Source organism: Leptopilina heterotoma, unplaced genomic scaffold, assembly GCF_015476425.1.
Source record: "Leptopilina heterotoma isolate Lh14 unplaced genomic scaffold, ASM1547642v1 Lhet_58, whole genome shotgun sequence".
In the NCBI taxonomy this organism is placed as follows: domain Eukaryota; kingdom Metazoa; phylum Arthropoda; class Insecta; order Hymenoptera; family Figitidae; genus Leptopilina; species Leptopilina heterotoma.
The window spans coordinates 3,634,491-3,662,327 of record NW_025111131.1 but is presented as its reverse complement, the minus strand read 5'-3'; the positions used below and the strand labels follow the sequence as shown (position 1 = coordinate 3,662,327).

The window sequence follows — 27,837 nt, the reverse complement described above, 5'->3', positions numbered from 1 at the left end:
ATTATTGAATAATTGCATGGTCCTTAAAATTATTGAATTCTCATAAAGCTAATTTTATCAAATAATTTTTAAATAATTGAATTCTTTTGACGATTTTTAATAAAATTTTTAGGAAGAATTACATTTTTCGAGGAGTTTGATAAAAATTGTATTAAAAATAATTTAAATTCTACAATGAGTTTTATTATTTGTGAAAATAATTGAATTCGTGTGAAATTTTTATTATTTTACGAAAATAATTAAAGAATTGCGTAGATATTATTAAATTTTTTTTAAATAATTGAATTTAATTATTTATAAAGATAATTGAAACTTTGACGAAAATTTAAAAAAATTTGTTATAAATTCTCCAAAATTTAATTTTTTTTAGTGTTTTTAACTAAAATTCTTCTTTAAATCTATTATTATTAATAATTTTTGAAAAAGTTCTTTAAAAATTTTCAAATTGAATCGTTTATAATTCAATTTTACAAAATTTTAATTATTCGGAAATTTTCTTCAATTAAATATAAGTTAGAAATATAAAAACTTTGAATTGAACTTTTTCAAAAAATTAATTTCAAAATTCAATTATTTCTAAAAATTCATGCTACATTGCTTTTAATATTCAATTATTATCTAAAATTTATATTGAAATTCATTTTTAAATCAATTTTTATTAGAAAATTGTACGAAAATTTCAATTATATTTATATACAAAAAAAAATTATTTATTGAATAATTATTGAATGTTTCTTAAAATTCAATCCCCATAAAGAATTTTATCAACAAATTTCTAAATAATTGAATTCTTTTGACGAATTTAATTAAAATTTTTAATAATTACATTTTTCGAGGAATTCGATTAAAATTGTACCTATTATAGAAATAGGGGAGAGTAGGCTACATTGAACCAGGTTTTTTATAAAGTCCAAGAACTAATTAAATTTTTAATTTTGATCAGGTTTTTGTATGAAAATAAAACTGAAGTACTCCTTTAGTTAATACACACGTTACAAAGACAAATTATGATGATTAAATAATGAAATTTATATTTTTTCTAACCAGCTACACTTTTCTTATTTTGAAGATGTGTGTCTACATTGAACCACCTCTAATAAAACACTACAATTTACTTCGAAAATAATATTTCCACTTACACATTGTAAAAAAACTTATTTTCCACTCAAAAAAATAGAAAATTGTTGTTAAATAGTTATTATTTGTTAATATAGGAGATTAATATATTTCGATGTCAGGTTAGGTAGCAAAAGTGACAATTTAAGTTTATCATGTTGACAATTGTGATGAAAGCATGTCTTCCAGTATTTTTTTTACTATGTTCGAGCCTTGTAAACACATAAAAAGTTTCAGAATGACATTAACAGGAAAAGTGGTTAATTTAAATCTCTATCCCTCAAAAACTAATTTGTTTTTTTCTATCGTGCTCACTGCTCTCTGAAATTGTGACAAAACTTTCAAATTACTTCCTCATAGAGGAAGTATTTTTAATTATTATTATTATTATTATCATCACTTATACTCAATTATAAATTATAAAACGATGAACATATCGTTATTTGATTGCTATTCCAACGGTAACATTATACTGCATTTTGAATTAAAAATGAAAAGTTTTCAGAATAATTTCCGATTACAATCAATTCGCCGTGTTTTAAGTTAGATTTAAGATTTTTTAAGAAAGTACCTATTTTGATGTTCTGCTGTGAAGTTGTGGACCAAAAGAACGTCTGCGTTGATTCTTATGGTTTGAATGAATGTTTTTGCTTCCTGCGCGATTGTTTCTAAAGTAGATCGGTCAGTATCAGACCATTTTGTTGGTAAGTATTGTTAACAATGTTATTCTGAATGAGAGCTTCCTCTATTTCAATACCAATTTCATCAACGCCAGGACAAAAATTGCATTTCGTTAAATAAGTGACAATCATTGGTGAGTTTGTCACAAATCCTAGAATTGCAAATTTTCTCATAAGTTGTTACAGAAAATATAATTTTTTCCCTAAAATTTAAAGTAGAATTAAATTGAAGTTTAATTAAAAACATAATTTCTTTACCAATATCACCTACAAATTCTTGATGATCCACTGTACTTGTTAAAAGTGATGATCTAGTATCAGTTTCGGGAAAATGCTCAATCGGAATAACATTATTATTTTGATTAAAAATTAAATTATCGTCAACTGTTTCATTACTCACGAATGAATTTCCCGATGGTTTCTTTCCTTTCGACAACAATAACTTGCAGGACATGCAAATATATTCGCCTAAGCCTGGAAGCTTTTCCTTCAATGATGGATACGTCTTGGAAACATTTTTTAAATAAAATTTATGTTGTGTTAAATTGAAGGGATTGCAACAGAATTTTTTTCTCGGCATTATTATAACTATATCCACTACATGCAACCAAACAATCTCTTTGGAACACTACGAACAATTTCACTCAACAATTTTAAACAAGTTGTTTTTCCCTCAAGCGCCAGAGTAGAAGTGACCAAAATCTATAAGTAGAATAAGGTTTTTCATTCAAAATTTTCATTGAAAGTGAAGTTTCCTTGTATTGGTACAATAAATTGTAGTGGGGGACACTATTAATGACCTGCGAAAATGATATGACAGTAGAACGAAACAAAAGAAACCCTTCACAGCGGGCGATCTGTCATTGTTTGCAATATGGGGCATTATTTCTCAAATGTCCCAGCCAAAAATTTAAAGTCTTGGGATTGGCTTCATACTTTGGGAAATTGTTGTCCTGTATGAAAGTAATAAATTTGTAAAATATTAGCTCTTTTAAAACGAAATTGTAAAAATTAAAAAAAAATGTTTTTAAATCAATCGGATTTACTTCCCACACAGCACCGAAACTTTCCTAAAAATTCATTAAAGATTTACTTGCAAACTTCGAAGTATTTACTTGAAAAGATTAGTGAAAATTTTGTAAAGATTTAAATGTCCCACTTCAATAAATGTTTAGCGTGCAACTTTCCTGAAAATTTAAAAAAAAATTTCGCCTACTGTATATAGGCGAAAATTTAATTTAAATTTTCAGGAAAGTTTTAAGCTACATTTTCGCTTATAAGAGAGAAGTCGAAAATTTAATTTAAATGTTCAGGAAAGTTTTAAGTTAAATTTTTAGAAAAATTTGACTATAAACATTTATTTAAGTGGGACATTTGAATCTTTACACAATTTCCACTAAACTTTGCAAGTAAATTTTTCGAAGTTTGCAAGTAAATCTTTAATATATTTTCAGGAAAGTTTTGGTGCTGTGTGGGTTAAAAATTATTGTTTCTAGTGGGTTTTGGGGTCACTGATTACGAATATATTGGCAGTTAATAAAAATACAAAATGGCCGATCAAGTATGAAGGACGATTCTTTAAAAATAAGTTAATTTTTGAATATCTAGATGTTCAAAAATCATAACAGGCTTCGGATATTATAATTTTTTTTTTTACTTTTTCGACTATTTTTAGTATAAAATGCTGCAACTTTTTTCAATTTTTACGCGCAGTATAAAAAATAACTGTAGATAAATCTTTTGAAAATTTTTTCTAATTCAATTTTTGAAATATAAAATTAAAAAGATTTTGAATAATTGAAATTTAGCAAAATTAATTGAAAATAAATCCTATTTTTCAAGTATTTTATTACAATTTTTGACAATTAACTATTATAGAATTTTTATTGAAAATTTTGGAAATAATTTAATTTTTTTAAATTTTAATGAATAATCTTCAAGTGTAAATTCGATAAAAAATGAAAATATTAAAATAGTTTTGAAAAAAGTAATTCTCTGACAAAGTAGTTGAAAATTTTTTTAAATTTACTATTTTAGAATTTTTGAGAAATTATTTATAATTAAAATTCATCAAAAATTTAATTATTTTTTGAATAATATTTTTTAAAAACTCAATTATTTATTTGTTTAATAAATTTTTTTGCAAAATTTAATTATTTTAGGGAATTTTATTAAAATTCGTTGCAAATTTCAATTATTTTCATGAATTTTAATAAAATTTATGTCTAAATTCCATTTTTTAGGGATTTTAATAAAATTTTTGTCTAAATTCAATTTTCAGGAATTTTTATAAAAATTTATTGTAAAATTCAATTATTTTCATGAATTTTAATAAAACTCTTTTTGCAAAATTCAATAATTTTTTTCTGGAATTTTATTAAAATTCTAATTTATCTATAATTTTAATAAAACTCTTTGCAAAATTCAATTATTTTCAGAAATTTTATTAAAATTTTTGTCTAAATTCAATTTTCAGGAATTTTATTAAAATTCGTTGCAAAATTCAATTATTTTCATGAATTTTAATTATTTTTTAAAGATTTTACTAAATTTAAATTATTTTTTAAAAAAATTTTACCAAATTTTAACTTTTTAAAAACATTTCTTAATTGGTATGTAATTGTAAAACTATTGCGTCTTTAAAAAATTATTTAGAAATATTTTTAAAAAGTTTTTTTTACGAATTTGTTTATTAAAATTTTTGAATATATTCTACCTTAATATCTTTAAAAAGAAAAATAAACGACTCAAAAAACCCCCTAGAAACAACTTTTAAGTGTATCCGATTAATTTTTTAAAAAATCCTCCTTTATATTGGATCGGCCATTCGCCATTTTGTATTTTTAAAAACTGACAACATATTCGTATTCAGCGACCCAAACAACCCCCTAGAAATAATTTCCAAATGTATCAGATTGATTTAACAAAAATCGTCCTCCATATTGGATCGGCCATTTTGTATTTTGAAAAACTGACTGTATATTCGTAATCCGCGACCCAAAAACCCCCTGGAAACAACTTTCAAATGTATCACACGTTGGAATTTCAGGCGACGAAATAATTGATGGTTTGGCTGAAACGGCAGCAGCAATGAACATGGATTTAAACATTCAAGACATTGAAATAACAATCAAACATAACTCAAGAATAAATTAATTAAAAACCAATGTTTATTTTACCACAATTTCCACAAATAAAGATAATGTTTCTGATGTACAACTATCAACAACAAAATGTTTAAACAACTGTATTGATTTTCTTTTAATTTCTATTTAGTTATTGAATAAAAATATGACATACATTTAACAAGTTTATGTACACTTAAATTAATAAAGATTTATAATTTCTTTTACTTATTTCTTGTAATGAATTATTTACTTATTATTTAATATATTGAGTAATATTAAAACAAATTACAGATCATTTCTCAGCACATGAAATGAGACGCGAAAAATTATAAATTTCCTCGCTTTTCTTGTTCCAATTCAATTGCTTCAAATAATGCTTGGAAGTTTCCAGCTCCAAAGCCCTATATTAGAATCAGAAAAGAATAATAAACATTTTTATCAAATTTCAAACATTAAACACAAAGTTATTTTCCAGAATTCTAAATCACTTACATTATGATTATGTCTCTGAATAACTTCTATAAATAGTGTTGGTCTATCCTGCATGTTCTTGGTGAAAATTTGTAGCAAATAACCATTTTCATCATAGTCAACTAAAATTTTTAGTTTCTGTAAAATGAAGAAGAATATTAATAATAGTATATTTTGTGTTTAACGATTAGCGTATTAAAGTATTTTTTTAATTATCTATAATACCTGTAAAGTATTCAGATCTTCTGTTATTTCCGTCGCAGAATCTTGGAGACGACTTCTCAGCAAATCATAGTACGTGTCAGGAACAGTCAGAAATTCCATTCCTCTTTTCCGTAAGTTCTCAATCTAGTAAAACAGTTTTTTTATTTAGATAAAGTTTTGAGATTGATATAACAACAAATTCATTTTTTTAAAGTACTATTATAATTAATATATGTTTTACGTTAAAACATTTTTAATATGTGATCGAAAGTTTCTTTCAACCTTTCAGATAAATTCATTTGTAAAATTGTACTATCAAATTATTTTATTTTACTTTATTTGAACAAATAAAAGTATAAAAAAAATTTCTTAGACTTAAATAATTCAGGGTTGACACGCTTTTGCTCATTTCAAATTCCCTGACTTTTCCAGGTTTTCCAGGTTAAAAAACGGAATTTTTCCATGTTTTTAAAACTACATTTGTTGCCAAGAAAAATATATTTTTTTCCCTGACATTCCTTTGAATTTCAGACAAAATTCTTACTTTTCCTTCACTCTAAAGAATATTCTGATTCAGTTTAAAAATTATTACTCAGAAAAATGAATATTTTTCTTCTTCTTTTTTAGATAAATATAATATTTAATGATTATTATTTTTCTATAGGAAATTGAAATTTTACAAAAATTTCAAATTCAAAGCTTTTTAAAATTAAACAATTTAAAAAAAAATTGTTATAAAACATGAAGAAATCGATCACTCCGAGTCTTCGACTCGGAGCAATCGATATCTTCATGTTTTATAATAATTAATTAATTATTAAAGATGACCAACTGATAAAATAATTATTTTATATTATAAGAATATTGTTACTGTAATTTCAAAAACATTATTTTTATCATTTCAATTTAATTATTTTTTACAATTTTTAACTAAAATTCTTCTTTAAATTAATTATTCATTCATTTTTAATAATTTTTGAAAAATTTCTTTGAAAATTTCCAAATTCTTTTGTTTACAATTCAATTTTACAATTTTTAATTTTTTACAATTTTTTTTTACAATTTTCAGTTTTTAATCAAATTCACGCTATAATACTTTCTCTTTTAATTAGAATTAATAAAATTGTTTACTAATTGGAATTAGTGACTGAATTTTTACTTTTGAATTATAGTAGGGGAGAGTAGGCTACATTGAACCAGCGTCAACAGTGAACCACTTCAATTTTCTGAGAAATGACTGAGTGAAATTTTTTCTTATTTAATATATAAGTTAGTTTTACTGAAACAAACTATGTCCAAAAATTTCGGGCACGTAGGTTTATTATTTATGAAGAAAAACTAAAAAAAAAACGGTTTTTCACGTACAAAACAAAAAATGTTGTGGAAATATAATGACGTTTTTTTATTGAAATAGGAAGTTTTAAAAATTAGTAAACTTGCGATTTATTTCGCTTAGGGTGGCAACTTCAATATTCCGATGTGATAAAGAACTTTAACTCTTACATAAATTTATTATAAACAATTTTTGTTGTGAATGTCATGTGAATACAGTGAGTGCGGCATCATTGAACCACCCGAAAAAGCAAAGAATTTTCAATTTTAAGAGTTGTAAAATTGTCTGCTCTACTAATTAGTAAGAAAAATACTGGAAGACATGCTTTCATCACAATTGTGAACGAGATAAACTCAAACTGTCACTTTACCTACCTAACCTGACATTAAAATACATTAATCTCCTATATTAACAAGTAATAACAATTAAATAACAATTTTCTATTTTTTTGAGTTGAAAATAAGATTTTTTACAATGTGTAAGTGGAAATATTATTTTTGAAGTAAATTGTAGTGTTTTATTAGAGGTGGTTCAATGTAGACACACTTCCTTCAAAATAAGAAAAGTGTGACTTGTTAGAAAAAAATTAAATTTAATTATTTAATCATAATAATTTGTGTTTGTAACGTGTGTATTAACTAAAGGAGTACTTCAGCTTAATTTTGATACAAAAACCTGATCGAAATTAGTAAAATTTAATTAGTTCTTGGACTTTATAAAATACCCGGTTCAATGTAGCCTACCCTCCCCTAAATTTTACTATTAAATTAGTAAAAACGAATATTTATTAGTAAAATCTGCTAATTCAAAAGCAAAAAGTCAGTCACTAATTCAAATTCCAAACCATTTTTACTAATTCAAATTTAGAGAGTTTAATATTCAATTATTATTTAAAATTAAAAATTTTAAATTTGATTGAATTGAAAAAAGTTTTTGAAAATAATTGAAATTTTGACAGGAATATTATTAACCCGGCGAGTATGTGGTTGGGCATGTCATGCCCCACATTTACTTAAATCCTTTTAAATCCTAAAATTTCCACTGTAACGTTTTGAAACTTCGAGTAGCTGAAGTTATGGGTTCATAAGAGAAGATGATGGTATGGTGATAGTGTTATGTAAATTATATTTTAAATTACTTGGACGTAAACGTCAATTTTGCATATTTTTGGCGAATTTTTTCTCCTAATTTCTACTAAATTAATGACAACTGAATTGAGATATATTCTAAAAAGCAGTATTATGCTCCTCATTCACTAATATTTAAAGTCCTGCCTTTATAAAAGTGCAAATTTGATTTTATAAAAGTTTTAAGTTTTCATTGTTTTATTTAATCATATGATAAATCTTATGACAAAGAGTTGATTTTATCTTTATAAATAAATAAATAATTAAGGAAATATATTTTATTACATGCCTTTTTATAATATAATACCAGAAATTAACTTAATATAGCTATATGTAACATTTATAAGCAATTTTACATTTTGGGCATGTCATGCCCACCACAAAGTCGGTGTAACAGTTTCCCGCCACATACTCGCCGGGTTAAATTTTTTGAAAATAATTGAATTTTGAAGAAGAATTTTATTATTTATAAAGATAATTGAAATGCTAACGAGAATTTTTTTTTAAACTTTTGACCATAATTGAATTTCTGCGAAGAATGAATTTTATTACTTTTGAAAATAATTGAATAATCTTGAGACGAATTTTAATAATATATTTCTTTTTAAATAATTGAATTCTTTTGTGAAATTTTATTGAAATAGTAGATATTTAAAATAATTGAATTTTTATATATTAATGGGGCCGTCCATAAACCACGTAGCCCCATTTTTTGGGAATTTTGACCCCCCCCCCTCCCCCCATGTAGTACGCTATTACATGTATTAGCGCCATTTTTTCCTCTTGTCGTAGTCAATTGCTTGACCCCCCCCTCCCCCTCAAGAGGCTACGTGGTTTATGGATGGCCCCTTATTGAAATTAATTTAATTTGTACGAAGAGTTTTATTAAAATTATTTTGAAAAAAATTGAATTGGCAAAAAGAATTTCATTAGAATTTTTGAAAATAATTTAATTCTTTTAAGAAATTTAATTAAAAATCTATTGGCAATAATACTCAAATTCTAATAAATAAATTATAGGAAAGGCTTTTTAAAATAATTGAATGTCTTTCATGAATTTTAATAAAATTTTTAAGAATAATTACATTTTTCGAGAAATTTCATTAAAATTGTATTAAAAATAATTGAAATTCAGCGATGAGTTTTATTATTTATGAAAATAATTGAAAACCTATAAAGAATTGTATTATTCATGAAAATAATTAAATCCTTGTAAAAATTTTATCATTTATGAAAATAATTGAATTATTGGGAAGAAATTTATAAAAAAATTGTAAATAATAGAATTGCTGTGAAATTTTCATTATTTAAATCATTCATTAAAAATTGAAATTTTCTAAAATTTCAAATTAAAATCTTTTGAAGTTCATCTATTTATGAAAATTGTAAACGCAATTCTTTCAAAAATTCAATTAATTTTGAAATATTTAAGTAAAATTAGATTTCAAGAACAAACACAATAACTTTAGAAAAGAATAATTTTCCAGGATTCCGATCAAAATTTCCTGACTTTTCCAGGTTTTTTCAAGGTTTATAAAAGTCCCTGACATTTACAGGTTTTCCAGGTTTCCAGGTTGCGTTTTGAGTTTTGAGTATTTTTCAATCATAAATGTACTTACAGCAGTGACAATGTCATTCGTGTTGAGAGCTATATGTTGAACTCCTGGACCCCCATAATATTCAACATATTCTTGAATTTGAGAACGCTTTTTACCAGGCGCCGGTTCATTAATAGGCAATTTGATTGTTTCTTCCCAATTTGTCATAACAATAGAACGTAATGCTGAATATTCAGTGTGCAACTGAGAATCATCAACAGACCAAAATCTATGGAATTGCAAACATTTTTCGTACCTGCAAAAAATTACAGAATATTAATTTTGAGCATAACTTGTAAATCAGTACTATCTTTTTCGTAGTAGGTATATTTTATATTAGTTTATATTAGTTTAACAGTTTTTTTGAACTATACTACATTCGCTAATTTTTACGTACCAGTCAGCAACAGGCTCCATTCCCTTATCAGGTTGATTGCCAACAATATGGTCTATGAATTGCAAGTTGATTGGAGGCCTGTGAAGTAATAAATAAGAAATGAATTATCATTTTTAATAGGGTAAATGTGCCAAAATTTTTTATTGTCTTTAAAATTATAAATAAAGAAAAAAAAATTCTTTAAACAAATTTAAAAAAATATTTTAAATTTTTTTCTTCACGTTTTCGACCTAATGTCCTAATTCTATGTGAAAGCACATATGACATTGGCACAGGATTTGAAGTAAGAATTCATAGGAATTTGAGTTTGTGTATCTGCATAAAAATCTTTGTGTATTACTATGTGGAAACATAAAAAAGATTTTATATTACTTACAAGATTTCCGCTAGTTCATCACTGGCTGTTTCTCTTCTATATCCCGGTAAAAAGAATCCTTTATAATTTGTCCTATCAATGAATGTATGTAGAGTGTCTCCATACTAACATAAAAAATAATACCATAATTATTTTAACAAACATTAATTCATAAACAATTAGAATGTTGAAGAAAATTAAAAATAATCACTTGTTAAAAAATGTTATGAAAAATTAAAATTCGGATAGAAAAGAAATAAGAATAGAAGAATCGACAGTGATGGTTGTTAGAAAATATTTAAAAACTGTATATTTTTAAAGACGTACGACTTGAATAGTTGCAAGCAATACTGTTCCATATTCGTCCTTTTCTTCATGTATATCTTGTACAATTTTAGCACCCTTTTGCTTTGCAACCTGTAAAATGGAGTGTAATAATTTTAAGTAAATAAATCAGAGTTATTTTTTTATGATTTTATTAATTTAAGATATAACATTTTTTCAACACCATAATTAATTTGAAGCACGATTCAGAATTTAATTGAAGAGAACGACTTAAATCAAAATATAATTATTATGTTAGTCATTTTTACCTTTATGATTGCATGAATGTCTTCTACTCTGAAAGCTACATCTTTTACACCATCGCCGTGCTGAGAAAGATGTAATGACATTTCTTCATGGTCGGGTTCGTAAGGAGATTCAAATACGAATGTAATCTGAAAAATAATAAAACTCATTTTTTATTTAATGTAAAGACTAAATTTAATTTTTTAAAATAACCATAATAATATTGCATAATATCAAAAAGATATAACAGTACACCCTAAAAGAAAAAAAGTTTTTTTTTTAATACAACTAGCTCCTCCGACGGCCGTCTACGGTGCTAGTTTTTATATGTCCATTGTCCAAGTCCATTATTTCATTAATAATAATATTAATTATAATATTCAAATTTTTTCAGTTAATAATTTGCTTATTTATATTTGAAATGTTGACGTTTTTTTTGACAATGCAAAATAAGATTTATTATGAGTACTTTCTCTTAACAAAAATAAAATTTATATACTCGCGCTCTTTTTAAATAACATACGACTGCAGCGCCACGATTACATGTCCAAACAATTTTGAAAACACCCTTCTATTAAGATTTTACATTCTCATTGCCCATTCTTTATTTCGATACTTTTCGATACATTCGACCTTTCCACTCCATGTCTTTTTTAAGAAAGGATTAAGAAAGGATTTTCTTAATAATAAAAAGAGATGTATAAATGAAACTTTGCACATATATTTTTGCAACATAATATTTTACAAAAATGTTTTTTTGTATTTTCTGCAAAGTTTCTGTATCTCTTTTTATTCTTAAAAAAGATTTGAATTTGAAAATTTTCTTTTTTTAGGGTGTACTATCCCTTAAATAACATTAGGTTAAAAATATTTTTTATTATTATAGAAAAAGTTAAATATTTTCAAATTTTTAATTTGGTTCGGAATGTGACGCTCCACGTTGAAAGGGTCCTTACGTGCCAAAAAATTAATTTTGAGACATTTATATCATTTTATATTTTTTGAGTTGCTCCTTTATATACAAAATTGAAAAATAATTTTTACGTTTATAAATTTTTATTAACTTTTAATCGTGAGCATATGTTGAACATGCTACGTATTTACAAGTTCAGAAAAAGCAGCCCCTCTACTTTTTACTATTTCTATAACGGCTATGTACGTACGATTCGCGCGCCTCAAGGACAAATAGTTTTGAAACATACATATAATCGAATTGTTACTTTCACGCGATGTATTAATTAATACAACTATTTTTGATGGGAGGCATGAATATTCTCCAAATAACAAACAGCCGAAATGTCATTTAAACAGAAAAGTATAACACAGAATTGAAATTTAACAGAATCGTCATGTAACTGATTGTTAGGATAAGTATTATACTATACTTGGCAGCTATAATAAATTTTGATATTTTAGGGTATGCTGTGCAAGTTGTTTTTTGACATTGTAGAGAATTGCTGTTTATATGCTGAATGTCTCGAAAATAATAACAACATCATTTTTAAATAAATATTTAATCATTATTATTATTCCACTGGAATTAAGATCTTAAAAAATTTCAAATTCAAACCTTTTTGAAATTCAACAACTCATAAGAAAATTTATTATAAATTTATAAAACATGAAGAAATCGATCACTCCGAGTCTTCAACTCAGAGTGATGCATTTATTTATGTTTTATAATATAATTAAAGTTGACCGAGTGATAAAATAATTATTTTATATTATAAGAATATTGTTACTGTAACTTCTTCAAAATTATTTTCATCATTTCAATTCAATTGACATTTTCTAGAATGTTTAACTAAAATTCTTCTTTAAATCAATTATTTTTAATAATTTTTGAAGAAATTCTTTGAGAATTTTCAAATCTATCTGTTCACAATTCAATTTTACGAAATTTGGATTATTTAAAAATTCTTCAGTTAAATATATTATACTGAAATAATTTTAACAAAAAAATTCATATATTGCATATATATTTTAATAAAAAATTGGATTCCTATTTTCGGGAACATAGTCATTCGGGAAAGAGTATTCGGGTTTTTAGATTTTCGGGATATTCACCATTCGGGAGATTGGTTTCGGGAAATTGACCGGGAACGAAATTCAATTATTTAAATACAAAAATAAACAATTTATTCACTAATTGAATGTTTCTTAAAATTTCATTTTTACGTAGAATTTTATTAACAACTTTTGAAAATAATTGAAAACTTTTTGAAGAATCGGTATTGTTAAAATTTTAAAAAATAATAACTGAATTCCTGAGAAGAATTTAAGTAATAATTTATGAAAATAATTAAATTCATGCGAAGAATTTTATTAAATTTTGTTAAAATAATTAAAATTTTGCCAAGAATTTTATTAAAATTTTTGTCAATATTTTAATTCTTGACGAAAATTTTAAAAAAAATTTGAAAATAATTTAATTTCTGGAAAGTATTTGATTACTTTTCAAAAGAATTGAATTCTTGTGATCAATTTTGACATTTATCAAAATAATTGAATTTTGGAAAAGAATTTAATTAAAATTCCTTAGAATAATTAATTTTATGGGGAGAATTTTGTTGTTTATCAAGCATATTGAATTCTTTTGCAGAATTACTTAAAATTTTTTGAGAATAATATTTTTTCAGTGACAAATTAAAAGTTATTTATGAAAATATTTGAATTATTGCCCCAAATTTTATTATTTTATTGAATAATTTAATATTTTTTAAAATTGAATTCTTACGTCAAGTTTTAATAAAATTTTTAATAAATGCATTTTTCGAGGAATTTATTTAAAATTATATTAAAAATATTTTATAATTCTGCGATGAAAATAAATGAATAATTCTAAATGAAATTTTATTATTTATGAAAATAATTGAATATTTTCGTAGAATTGTAACAGAACCTTCTTGACGAGGTTTTCGTTAAAATTTTTAAATATAATTGAATGTCTTTGAAGAATTTTATTATTTTTGAAAAGAATTGAATTTCTGTGAAGAATTTTGTTATTTATCAAGATAATTGCTTTAAAACTTTTGTAATAATTAAATAATATTAAAAAATTCATTCCTGTCAGAAATAGAAAATTTTTTTTAAGGTTTTGTATTAGAATTCGTGGTAATATCTTAGTTTACGAGGCAAACAAAAAAGACACCAAAAATTAAGAATTTTCTTATGAATTCGTATTTGAATATATACGTACTTCATTTTGCCTTATTACGTGGGCTGCCGAGATCCTCGATCCAGTCTCCAAACCACGATAAGCCAAAGGTTGGAATCCAAGCCTGGTACAATAGAAACTGGAAGCCTAAATAGTTTTGCATTTTCAGTAAACAAACTTTATGGGAACTTTACTTATTTTTTATGTAAAAATAAAAATTTGTAGGTTTATTAATTATTAACATTTTTTCGAAATTCCATAAATTTTCATAAATATAATTCTTGAAAGTGTGACTCATGAAAATAAAAAAATTTTCATTATATTGACTTTTGTTATTTAGCTTTCATTTTCGAAAAATTGTATAAAATAAACATTATAACTATACCGAGAATGCCCTAGTTTCTGTCCATTTTTTAAGATTTCTTTTATAATAATTTTAATTAATTTTTGAAAATAGTTTAATATTATTCTCTTAGAGTGTAATTTTTATTTAGTTCACTTATACACAGATTTAAGGAAATAATTTTTTTATAATTGCTATTGTTAAAATAAAAGTGGACAGAAACTGGGATATCCACGGTATAAATAATATAAATTAATTATTTTATAAAATAAATAAAATAATAATATAAATAATATAAAATAATTCAAAAAAAGAAAATTCATATTTGAAAAATTAATATTTTATTTATATGAATGTCAATAGAAAAATAACATAAAATATTTCAATGATGAAAAATGAGAAAATTATTATTGAATACATTTACTTACTTGCAATGCATTTCCAACCCAGAATTTTATATGATCAAAGCAGAGAAATTTTCCACTTTTTGGCTGAAAGCATTTATTTAATATAAAAAATTATTTTTACTCAATAATGCTATTTTTTATAAGAAAGATCCACTTTTAACATATATACTATCTTTTTAACATGCAAATATTAATTACGGAAAAATTATTTGATAATAATCAATAACTTCAGTACTTTTCTCTAATGTTAAAAGTGAATGAAAAATAGAAATAAATACCTTCGGTCCTTTGTCAGTATATGTAGTCTGAAAAAATAAAAAATTATTATTAATGTAATTAACATACAAAATATAAATGTAATACAGGGTGTCTACTAATTTCGTTCAACAAAATTCCCGGTTTTTTTTTTCTAATTTTTCCCGGTTTTTTTATCTCATCAAATTTAAATTTATTTGATTTCGAACATAAATAAAGCTACAAATGGCTTCAAAAATTTTTACCAGAGTTTTTATGAATAATTAAATTCTTTTGGCGAGTTTCTTTAAATTTTTTGAAAATAATATTTTTTTTAATAATTTTAATTAGAAATTTGGAAAATAATTGAATTAAACAAATAATTTTTTCAATTTTTTAAAATAATCTTGTCTGTTTATAATTATAATTGAAAATTTGATTAATTCCATTTTATTAAAATGTATTGATACTAATTGAATTTTTGCAAAGAATTTTACTATTTTTAAATGTAATCGAATCGAATGTTATTATTTATGAAAATAATTAAATGTTTGCGTAGAATTTTATTAAAATTTTCAAAAATGATTCAATTGTGGAGAACAGTTTAATAATTTATAAAGATAATTGAATTTCTGCGAAGAATTTTATTACTTTTGAAAATAATTGAATTGTTTTTTAGAATTTTATGGATATTTATAAAAATAATTGAATTCTTGTGAAGAATTTTTTTTTTTGAAAATAATATTCAAAAGAATTTAGCAAATTTGAAGAATTTTGCTATTTATGGAAGTAGGTAATTGAATTCTTGAGAAGAATTTTTTTACAGTTTCTAGAAATAATTGAATTCTTTCGACGAATTTTAATAAAATTTTTAAGAATAATTACATTTTTCAAAGAATTTGATTAAAATTGTATTAAAAATAATTGCAATTTTGTAATTAGTTTTACTATTAATGAATATAATTGAATATATTGCGAAGAAATTTTTAAAAATAAAACTACAATTACAATGACAAACTTCCCTTGATTATTTTCGAAAAATTGAAATAAAATTGTTTAAAAGAATTTAATTATTTTTAATAGAATGTAAAGAAATTTTAATTATTTCAAAAGTTTTCAATTATTTGTTTATAAAAATTCAATTATCTTGAAACAATAGAATTGGAAAATTGTAAGTGTGTATCTTTTTTTAATTTAATTAATAAAAATTTTAATTATTAATCTTCGCATTCAGAAACATGAATACATTAGGATGTGACACTTTATAAAATTCAATTATTTATCAATTTATTAATAAATTAAAATACTTTGAAAATTCGATTTGTTGAAAAGTTTTTAATGAAATTCTTTAACAAATTCAATTATTTTCAGTTGAATTTTACAAAATTTCTATTAATACGATCATTTTTTTAAATTTATTTATTAACTGTATTTGAATCAGTGACTGATTTTTTACTATCAAATTATTTCTAACTAATAGAAATTTAGAGAACAGTATAAATATCTATAAAAATTGAAATAAAAAGCGATTTTTTAAAAACAAATTAAAATAATAAAACTTTTTTTAATTTTGTGAAAAAATTCCCGGTTTAGCATAAAATTCCTGAATAGGGTCAAAAAATATTATAAAATTGAAATATTGCCCGAATTTTTTTAAAAATGTTTCATATCTTACCATGTTCAAGTATTTAATTAAAAAAAATAAAAAATAAGCCTTAGTTTCGTGTTAGTTTAACAATAAAATTATTTCAATTTCTCTCAACAATGTTGACTTCAAAGCAAACGAAATCTAATTGTTTTTGTCTAGAAACTGAATGTTCTTTAAATAAGAGGCACATCAAAAACATCCTGATTCTGATTGGTCGATCTCGGAGGTTTGTTTATCTGAATTCCATTTGAAGATGATAAATAAATTAATTATAACGCAATAATAAACCTGTAATACCGGTTGATGAAGAGAAAACCACGACGTAAACGAATGATATTTACGTGACATAAAGTTTCTGGGGGCTCGTCTCTAAAGTTATTCCAAAAGAATGCAGAATATATTTATTCTCATATATACATATTTTCATAGAAATAAAATTCATAAAAGAAAATATTTTTAAATTCTACTATTGCAAAATGCAAATCTATTTACCTGCTTATTTATTTTTCTTATAATAATAAACTTAGAGTAAAATCAAATAAATTTATTAATTTTAACTTTAAGTAAACAATTTTAAAGTCACTATTTAAAGTCACTCTAATATTAATTCTGGATGAGTGTATATTCAATTATTTTCCTTATTGATTGTCATTTGTGATATGTAAATTTTTTTTATAATTTCCATATTGAAGGTTCATGGAAACAGAAAATATTTTTGTTTACGTTTTCTTGAAATGATTATAAACAACACCGGCCTATTTTTTTAAATTAATTTCTGCCTTTCAGGAAATAAGGAATATTTCCAGGGTTGCCACGCTTTTGCTCTTTTCAAATTCCCTGACTTTTCCAAATTTTCCAGGTTAAAAAACGGAATATTTCCAGGTATATAAAACGAAAATTATTCGAACATATCAATAACTTCGTTTTTAAATAAATATTTAATCATTATTATTTTTTCATAGAAATTAAGATTTTCAAAAATTTTAAATTCAATAACATATATAGGTATTCATATTATTATAAAACTTTCTACTTTGTTACTGTAACTTCTTCAAAAATTATTTTCATCATTACGATTATTCATTTCTAGAATTTTCCACTAAAATTCTTCTTTAAGTCAATTTTTGAAAAAATAATTTTTGAAAAAGTTCTTTGAGAAATTCATTTGTTTACAATTCAATTTTACAAAATTTAAATTATTCGTAAATTTTTCAGTTAAATATATATTAGAAATTAAAAACTTGAAATAATTAAAAAAAATTTCGTTAAACTTTTTGAAAAAATTAATTCTACAGAATTGTTAATTAAAAGTATGAAAAATTCAAATTTTCAAAAATTTTAATTTGAAACCTTTTAAAACTTCAATTATTTCTAAAAATCCACGCTTTAATGCTTTCAATATTCAATTATAATATAAAATTTTAACTGAAATTCATTTTTAAATCAATATTTATTAGATAATTCTATGAGCATTCAATTATCTACAAAAAAAAACATTTTATTAAATAATTGAATGTTTTTTAAAATTGAATTTTCATAAAGAATTTTATCAACAAATTTTTAAATAATTCAATTCTCTTGACATATTTTTAAAAGAATTTAAGAATAATTTCATTTATCGAGAAATTTGATGAAAATTGTATTAAAAATAAATTTAATTCTGCTAAGAATTTTATTAAAATTTTTTAAAATAATTGAATTTCGGAGAAAAATTTAATTATTTAGGTATATAAATAATTGAAATTTTGACTAGAATTTTTTTTGAATTTTTGAAATTTTTTATTACTTTTGAAAATAATTGAATTCCTGCAATAATCTGTAACTTCTCCAAAATTCAATTTTTTTTTTAGTGTTTTTTACTAAAATTCTTCTATAAATCCATTATTTTGAATAATTTTTGAAAAAGTTCTTTGAGAATTTTCAAATTCATTTGTTTATAATTTAAGTTTACAAAATTTCAATTATTAGGAAATTCTTCAATTAATTATATGTTAGAAAATAAAAATCTTAAATAATTTAAAAAAAATCTACAATTAAACTTATTCAAAAAAATTTATTGCACAGAATTGTTAGTTAAAAATTTGAAAAATTCAAATTTTTAAAGATTTTAATTTGAAACCTTTTCAAAATTTAATTATTTCTAAAATTTTTACTGAAATTTATTTTTAAATCAATTTTTAATAGAAAACTCTACGAGACTTCAATTATTTAAATACAAAAATAAATAATTTATTGAATAATTTTGAATGTTTCTCAAAATTGAATTCTTAAAAAGAAATTTATCAACAAATTTTTAAATAATTGAATTCTTTCGACGAATTTAAATAAAATTTTTAATAATTCCATTTTTTGCAAAATCCGATTAAAATTGTATTAAAAATAATTGAAATCCTGCGATGAGTTTTATTATGTATTAATGAAAATAATTGAATCCCTGAAAAAATGTTATTATTTATGAAAATAATTGATTAATAATTTGTAAACTATTGAATTCTTGTGAAATTTTTATTATTTTTGAAAATAATAATGAAATGTTTGCGTAGAATTTTATTAAAATTTTTTTAACTATTGAATTCTTTTGGAAATTTTTGTTAAAGTAGTAGATATTAAAAATCATTAAATTGAAGAAAGTCTTTGAAAATAATTAAAATTTTGACAAAAATTTTTGAAAATAATTGAATTTCTGCAATCATTTGTAATTTTGCTTCAAATTTTCAAGTTTGACTTGCTTAAAGGCGATCAGCCGAGTGTTCGTTCTCTTATTGCATCGAAACCCTTAATTAAAATTTGAACAATTTTTGTTAATATAATAAAAAAGAATATAAATTCTAGAAAAATTATTCGGTTCTATATACATACCATCTTTGATTTTTTTCTTAAAAATAAAATAAACAAAAAAAACAAAGTCAAAAACTTTAAACTATTTACTATAAATTTATGAAGAATCAACTTCACATATTAAAGTTGCACTAGTGAAAATAATGAAAATGTGCATTATATATAGTAAATCGATACCAGAAAATGTTATACATCAATTTCCCAGTTCCTTAATGTTATTACATGTTTTTTGAAAACATGTAATTATCTTATCATTGAAACAGAACAAATTTAAATTAATATAATGATTAATATAATTATTACTATTATTAATGGGAAATACGTGTTTTTTTAAAACGTAAGAAAATTAATTGATTTCTAATTTTAACTGTTCTCAAAAAAGAACATACTTTAAAATGTCATTTAGAATATCAATTCAATGATAATGATTGAATATATTATAGTGATTTTAATGTAATATTATCACCTTCTGATTTCGGTGATTTTCGGAAAGTCGAGTTTTTAATTAACAACAAACTCAATAACATCCCCTATGCTGAATGAGTACAAATGGTATGATTTCAATTAAAAATTACACATTTCGATTTTACCGATCATCTCATACTTGGTCCTATCCAGAATTTAAAAGGTAAGAAAATTACACAAGGCAAGTTTTAAATAGTTATTTGCGCTTTTTATTGGAGGGATAAAATAAATTTAGTAAAATTTAACTTAATTCTATGTCTACCCAGATAGCACGTAACCTAATGGTAAACTTAAACTGAAAAAAGATTATTTGAAAAATATTTATTTGATTCAAATAATTTATTATTTTCGGTTTTCTTGGAAAGTAAATGGAAGTTACGGTTTTCAGTTTTTCAGGGTAGAATATTACTTTATTGGACATACCTTTTTACTATAAATGTGATCTCCATCGTGTAAAATAATAGGCAATTTCTTCACCTGCAACAGAGAAGTTAATTATAAAAATGTTAGATAAAACTGTTTGAAGGTTTGTGAAATTAATTTTTAAATACATTATAAAATAATTTTGGAAAAATTAATAATTCTTTAATTATGTACAATTAAAAATGTCCGAACAATTGAAATTTGGTAAAATCTTTTAAAAATAATTGAATTTCTGAAAAGAATTTTTGTATAATTTACTAATTAGTTTTTGGATGAATTTTAATTAAAAATTTTGAATATGATTTTTTTCTCCAAAATGTTAAAAATAATTCTAAAATGTTACTATTACTTTTTGTATGTATTTGAATTTTCGAAATTATGTAATTGAAAATACTGAAAGTAAAATACAGTAATTTTAAAAAATTAGAAACTAATTTTCATAATTATCATTAATTTTAATTTTTAAATTTACATCTAAAGATTTTTCATTAACTTTATAAAAATCAAAACAAGTTGCACTTTTTTTACTAAAAATTGTGGCACTTTGTTTCAATATTTGGAAAAAAAATCGAAAAAGTCGCAATTTTTGAAAATAAGTTGAAAAAAGTCTCAATTTTCTTAATTTCCCTAACAAAAAATTTTTTTCCTGACATGTCCCTGACTTTACTGTCAAAAATTTTTCTTCCCTGACTTTACTGACATGTGGCCACCCTGACCAACAAAGACGATCGCTTTTTTAGTTTAATTCGCTTTTAACAATTCACTTTTTAAGTGAATTTTATAATAATAAAAAACTTAATAATTTTTTTTACTGAAACTTATGTGAAAAGAAAAGTGGTTTCTTTTCAAACGGTCGTTCTTCTGATCGGAACGGTTTGAAGCAGAATGTTCCACCTATTCTAAATCTACGTATAGTAAATATTGTTTAAAATTGTTTTTATTAAATTAGCTTATGAACAATCTGTTGATATTCCTATCTTTTTAAATTCACCTCGCGGACATTTGTTTTTAATTTTTATTTTCTTATTCATTTGATAAATTCAAGGATAAAAAAAACTTAATAATTTTTAAAAAATAGGAAAAAAGATTTCAAATTTAGACTTAAATGTTTTTACATTAAGAAAAATATTAAAAATTTACTAGACCTTTTTATTCTTTTTAGAAGTCTTATTAGTTTTAAGATCAAGGTCCCTGCATGGAATCCAATCTGGATTTTTGATATCGCCTAAGTCAGCTGGACGTCCTAAAAAAATAAATTTACATTACACAAATTATTTTTAGAATTAGGGTAAGTGTGCCAATTATGGCGCGGTTCTGGTTTAGCCGTCTTTGAAATAGAAAATTCAAAAATTATAATGAAAGAAGTAAATTTATGGCTTATTAAACTAAAAGCCCGTGTCATATAGATAATAAAACTTTTATAAAAACTTTATAAAAATTAATTATTTAAACAAAATTAAAGCAATAAGAATTAGGATTAAAAACGTCAATTATGGCGCGGTTGAGTCAATTTCGGCGCGCCAATTACGGCGGGGAAAATAACGTGTATTTAGAGGTTGTGTTGCGCGCCATAACTGGAGCACGCACATTCAATGAAAATGTGCCAATTATGGCGGGGCACAATTTTTGTACTTAAATAATTAAACCAATAATAGTTCAAATGTGTTTTTTTTCGTACAATTATATCGAGTAAGGTCGAAAATAACTTTTTCTATCATTTTCAAATAACTATATTATTCTAAAATAGTACCTAAATAATTCTATTTTTTACAAAGTCGCCATAATTGGAGCACCCGCCACAATTGACACACTTACCCTATATTAAGAATTCTTTAATTTTATAACTGTACTTAATTTTCAATCGCGAACATTAACAGATTAGAACATATTTGTGTTTAAAAAATCAAACAAATAGAATTTTTCAATATTAAATCTTGTATTTATTTAAATTAAAAATTATAATTATTTAAAGTAAATAATGTAAAAAAATTAATAGATTTCATTATAATATATGAGAATAAATTTCTAAAAAATTATGAATTAAAAATGAGTAACTAATATATTTTCGGTAGAAGAAAAATCCCGAAATTTTTTTAATTTTAAATAATTTTTTAAATTTAATTGTAACGACTACTTATTTTGAAATTAATGTTTTGATTGTTATTAATACAATCATGAAAGTGTATCTTTTACATCAAATAGAAAATGATTGCAAAATTGTGATATATTTTCTAGTATCAAGATAAGTTAGAATAAAATTTGAATCCCCTTACAAAGTTGTTAAAAAATTGTATAAAAACTATTTTAACAGTGTTGTTGTTTTTACCTGTTATAAAGTGTCTCGAGCAGACTCGATATGATCTTAGCTGCGAATCTCTCAACTGTCCTCGTTTTATAACTTCTATCCATTTCTCTTGTCTGAGTTTTGACAGTTGAATGTATTGTTCTGCTGTTTGACTAAAGAAATCAGCAACTCTATATTTCTGCTTCAGGTAAACTGCTCTATATTTTCTATTATTTTCACTTATTACAGCTGGAATTCTGTAAAAAGATATTTTTTTATCCTGCCTACTACATCCACCTCGCTGTCGACATCCGATGATACAACAAAACAAAACCATTGTCACTGTTAATTAATAAGAAAAACAATATAAACTGTCATTTTTGGCTATTGAAAAAGTTTGTTTGCTCTCCAGTAAATAGCCATGTTCAGCCATTTTGAATTTAAATCTCCTTAGTACTGAATGTACAGCATTATTCAATAATGGATTCCTAGTTCTACATTGTGTTACTGATGTACAGTTGGTGACAAAAATATCCTTCGAATTATTTAAATTAATAATATTTTATTAAAATAAATAGAGCAAAGAAGATGTATGTCACCGACGTGCAAGCAGTTTTCCAAGATGGAATGAGTTTTCTAAAGGCCAACGCAGAATAGATCTGTAACCGGAACCGCAATCGTTACCGTAAGCGTAAGAATGAGTTAGAGAAGGATAAACAATATACCTATCCTTCTTTAACTCATTCTTACGGTTACGCTTACGATTGCGGTTCCGGTTACAGATCTATTCTGCGTTGGCCTTTAATCGAGGTTGGTGGAATCGGGCATCAGTGTTTTCGTCCCTTTATATAAAGGATATAAAGCGAAAACAATTCACGAAAACGCAATGTCAAAGACGCCTTCACGACAAGAACCATGTGACATCCATAGAATAGAATATAATTAACGTTGGCCCATACTGGCGTTGCGCCTGTATATTTGGCCATGACCTGGTGTGTAATGTGACATCCATTATAGTTTTTTGTACACAGCGCTTGCGCGTCACGTGACTGACCCGGTATACTTGCGAATTGAATACCTCCTTTTCGCGATCACTCGTGTGAAAAATTCTGTTTTTATTCTTTAATGAAATTATTTTTATTAATACGTCGAAGTACACGACTAGGTTTCGGGGGGCTTCGCCCCCCGACGCGTCCGGTGGCTTGAGGTATTATAAAATGCGATTCTTTGAAATGTCGAATATATTATTATTATTCTTTTGAGTTGGTTTTTTTAATTATTTTTATTAATTTATTATAAATTATTATAAATATTTATTAATTAATTTAATTAATTAATATTATTAATTAATTTTATTAATTAATATTGTTAATTAATTTTATTAATAATTATTAATATTTTTTATTATTAATTAATTTTATTAATTAATACTATTAATTTATAATAATAAATTAATTAAATTTTTAATTAATAACAAATTAAAATGAAAAGTTTTAAAATATTGGAAAGAATAAGAACAAATTTATCTCTAGCAAATAATCAGTCGAGCTGTCTAGTTATTAGACATTATTGCAGTGTCATCGACACGACAAACTTAGAACTATAATTTCTAGGAGTACTTTAAAGTAACATTAAAAAAACTAGACAGAAGTTATGTCTAGCCAATATCAAATTCAACTTGAATCTTTGACGAAGAGCGTTGGTCAGTAACTTTACAGTTATTTATCAGTCCGCCTGCGAGAATCAGCGTCCGTGACAAAAACTGTCCAGTAACTTGAACAATCGAGTGGCTCCATGACAAATTTTAAGTTTTTGTCTAAATTTGTCAGAGGTTAAACCTTTTATTATTCTCTTTAGGGACTGAAGAGGTGTGGTCGCGCAGGTGTTGGGTGTAATGTTTCAGGTGAGACAATGCACATTGAAATCCTCTCTCAAATTATATTGAAGAAAATTAACAATAGAGCAATATTTTTGAAGAATCTTCAGAATACTTGATGCAATTGAGAGAAGAAGCGTCTTTATGACTCAGGATTTCGTTACACATAGACAAAAAATACAAGGATTTTATTATTTTAATATTTCTTAAGGCTATTCTTAAGACTATTCTTTTTCAAATGTCAATACAATTCTATAACTTGAAAATTAGTCTCCTAAATTTGTGCCATAGAATTTTAACTGAATTTCCCGGCGGGTAGAAATTGTGGCCAGGTTGACTCTCACTGCAGGAGGTACAGTCATTAAATCGCGAAAAGTATAGGTAAGGAAACGAGATCCATAAAATCAGAAGACAATTTTTAAGCATATTTATATTGTTTATTTCAATCGCTTTGAAAATTTAAAACATTGTAATGAAATTTTTAATTTAGTTTAAATTAAATTCTTCAACAGCCATGAGGGGAATAAAATTATACTCAACCCCAACAGCACCGAAAATTTCCTGAAAGCTGAAATTAACTTGATTGCAACCTTCGGAATTTTTAGTTGCGAAGCTCATGAAACTTGAAGTTGTTCTTTAAGTGTTCGCTGTTATTGAATGTTTGACGTAAAAGTTGACTGAACATTGCATGAGAGTTTAAAAAATTTTAAACTTTCATGCAATGTTCAGTCAACTTTTGCGTCAAACATTGAAAAACAGTAGAAATTTAAAGAATTACTTCAACTTTAACTAAAGATTCCTAAAGATTCCGAACATTGCAGTCAAGTAATTTCAACTTTTAGAAAAGTTTCGATGCTGTGTGGGTATATGAATTTTAAAACAATACCTTGATTTTTTCTTATTTTTGTAAATAATTAAGGTGGTTCAATTCATCCAACACAATGCAGACCTCTAGAAAAATAATGAATCATCATTTAAATAATAAAAATATTTTTGAAAGTATTTTTTACAAAAAACAATAATCTCAATTTTTAAGAAAAAAAATTTATCTATACAACTTACACACAGTCTCAATTTTATTCATACCGCTTCTGTAGGATTTTTTAAAACTGATTTAATTTTAATATAATACGACTTATTGTTTAAAAAAAGGCAAAATTTTCTTTTAAACAAATAAGCATAGTTTCTAAATGACGTTCTTGTTTAATTAAAAATCTGAACGGTGACGTTGTAGTGAATCATTATTTTTAACAAAATAAAACAAATTTATAGGATGACGAAAAATTTTAATCGTGTGCAAATTGTATAAACAAATAACTTTTGTAGGTTTTAATTTTTTTTCTTGAAAAATAATATTTGTTCTTTCAGAATATTATCTATTATAATAATAAATTTTTAATTTTTTTTAAAGCCTACATTTCTTCAGATATAAAAGTCCTTAAATTTTAGAATTTAAGAAACTTTCTTCAAATTATTAAAATTATTATTAATTAACAAAAATTAATTATTTAAGTTTTAAATAACGTTATTTAAAATTCTGAACAAATTATGTTTCTGAAAATTTTTATTCAATTAATTAACTATAATTACATATTATTAAATATTATGTTTTGTCAAATTGAAATTATGCAGACTTTTGTTCTTTCCTTCTAAACAAAATTAGAAAATTGTTAAATAAATGTGATTAAGAAATAGAAAATTTATTTTATAATTCAAAATTGTAATGACAAATAGAAATCATCAGAATTTTGTTCACTTCTTTTCATTAAAAGACTAAAATTTTATTAAATATTATGTTTTGTCAAATTGAAATTATGCAGATTTTTGTTCTTTCCTTCCAAACAAAATTAGAAAATTGTTAAACAAATGTGATTAAGAAATAGAAAATTTATTTACTTTGCATTATTTTTGTTTATGAATCACAATTTTTTTAACAAAATTATTATTTTGTTGCAGAAGAAAAAGAAAAATATTTGCACAATTCCTATTTTTAATCTTATTTTTGGAACAGGATTTTCTACAGGAATTAAGACATTCAAAAATTTTAAATTCAAACTTTTTTTAAATTAAACAACTTATCAAAGTATTGTTATAAAACAAGAAGATATCGATTGCTCCGTGTCGAAGACTCGGAGTGATCGAATTTTCCATGTTTTCTAATAATTAAAGATGACCGAGAGATAAAATCAGTATTTTATATTATAAGAATATTGTTACTGTAACTTCATCAAAATTATTTACATCATTTTAATTCAATTATTATTTTCTAGAATTTTAAATTATTTTTTATGAAAATAATAATTGAATTCCTTAGAAAAATTCTATTATTCATGAAAATAATAGAATTTCTGTGAAATTTTTATTATTCATTTATTTATTTATTTATTTAAAGAAAATAATTAAATGTTTGCATATTTTTATTAAAAATTTTTTTAAATAGGGGAGGGTAGGCTACATTGAACCGGGTATTTTATAAAGTCCAAGAACTAATTAAATTTTACAAATGTCGATCAGGTTTTTGTATCAAAATTAAGCTGCAGTACTCCTTTAGTTAATACACACGTTACAAACACAAATTATTATGATTAAATAATTAAATTAAATTTTTTTCTAACAAGTTACACTTTTCTTATTTTGAAGGATCTGTGTCTACATTGAACCACCTCTAATAAAACACTACAATTTACTTTAAAAATAATATTTCCACTTACACATTGTAAAAAATCTTATTTTTCACTCAAAAAAATAGAAAATTGTTGTTAAAGAGTTATTATTTGTTAAGATAGGAGATTAATATATTTCGATGTCAGGTTAGGTAGCAAAAGTGACAGTTTAAGTTTATCACGTTGACAATTGTGATGAAAGCATGTCTTCCAGTATTTTTCTTACTAATTAGTAGAGCAGACAACTTTACAACTCTTAAAATTGAAAATTCTTTGCTTTTTCGGGTAGTTCAATGATGCCGCACTCACTGTATACACATGACAATCACAACAAAAATTGTTTATTATAAATTTATGTAAGATTTAAAATTCTTTATCACATCAGAATATTGAAGTTGACACTCTAAGCGAAATAAATCACAAGCTTATTAATTTTTAAAACTTCCTATTTCAATAAAAAAATGTCATTATATTCCCACAACATTTTTTGTTTTGTACGTGAAAAACCGTTTTTTTTAGT

At 23.8% G+C, this 27,837-nt stretch overlaps 2 protein-coding genes across 4 annotated transcripts; both read right to left on the bottom strand.

Annotated features, from left to right (window-relative positions):
- Positions 1-1,784: 1,784 nt before the first annotated feature.
- LOC122508908 lies at positions 1,785-2,250 on the bottom strand. The gene is made up of 2 exons (XM_043622574.1): positions 2,055-2,250; positions 1,785-1,948 (listed from the first exon to the last, which is right to left on the bottom strand). Exons 1-2 carry the CDS (start codon positions 2,248-2,250, stop codon positions 1,785-1,787), a joined length of 360 nt encoding a protein of 119 aa, XP_043478509.1.
- A 2,698-nt stretch (positions 2,251-4,948) lies between these two features.
- LOC122508864 (4-hydroxyphenylpyruvate dioxygenase) lies at positions 4,949-23,236 on the bottom strand. Of its 3 annotated transcripts, XM_043622459.1 has the most exons (14): positions 22,821-23,236; positions 21,640-21,737; positions 20,495-20,548; positions 15,165-15,191; positions 14,908-14,970; positions 14,179-14,283; positions 11,003-11,128; positions 10,737-10,826; positions 10,431-10,534; positions 10,055-10,132; positions 9,679-9,913; positions 5,621-5,743; positions 5,417-5,533; positions 4,949-5,325 (listed from the first exon to the last, which is right to left on the bottom strand). In XM_043622459.1, exons 1-14 carry the CDS (start codon positions 23,113-23,115, stop codon positions 5,251-5,253), a joined length of 1,590 nt encoding a protein of 529 aa, XP_043478394.1. In that variant the 5' UTR covers positions 23,116-23,236; the 3' UTR covers positions 4,949-5,250. The 3 variants fall into 3 exon arrangements, with proteins under 3 accessions (XP_043478394.1, XP_043478396.1, XP_043478395.1); XM_043622461.1 differs by lacking the exons at positions 20,495-20,548; positions 21,640-21,737; positions 22,821-23,236 and adding an exon at positions 19,628-19,687; XM_043622460.1 differs by lacking the exons at positions 20,495-20,548; positions 21,640-21,737; positions 22,821-23,236 and adding an exon at positions 16,796-16,920.
- Positions 23,237-27,837: the final 4,601 nt, after the last annotated feature.

Coding starts and splice junctions, on each gene's coding strand:
- LOC122508908 (XM_043622574.1), bottom strand. CDS start 2,250: ATGTCCTGCAAGTTATTGTTGTCGAAAGGAAAGAAACCATCGGGAAAT. Junction 1,949..2,054: donor AGAATTTGTAGGTGATATTG/GTAAAGAAATTA, acceptor TTGCAATTCTAG/GATTTGTGACAAACTCACCA.
- LOC122508864 (XM_043622459.1), bottom strand. CDS start 23,115: ATGGTTTTGTTTTGTTGTATCATCGGATGTCGACAGCGAGGTGGATGT. Junction 14,284..14,907: donor GGGTTGGAAATGCATTGCAA/GTAAGTAAATGT, acceptor AAAACTATTTAG/GCTTCCAGTTTCTATTGTAC. Junction 9,914..10,054: donor ATGGAGCCTGTTGCTGACTG/GTACGTAAAAAT, acceptor AATTTTTTGCAG/GTACGAAAAATGTTTGCAAT.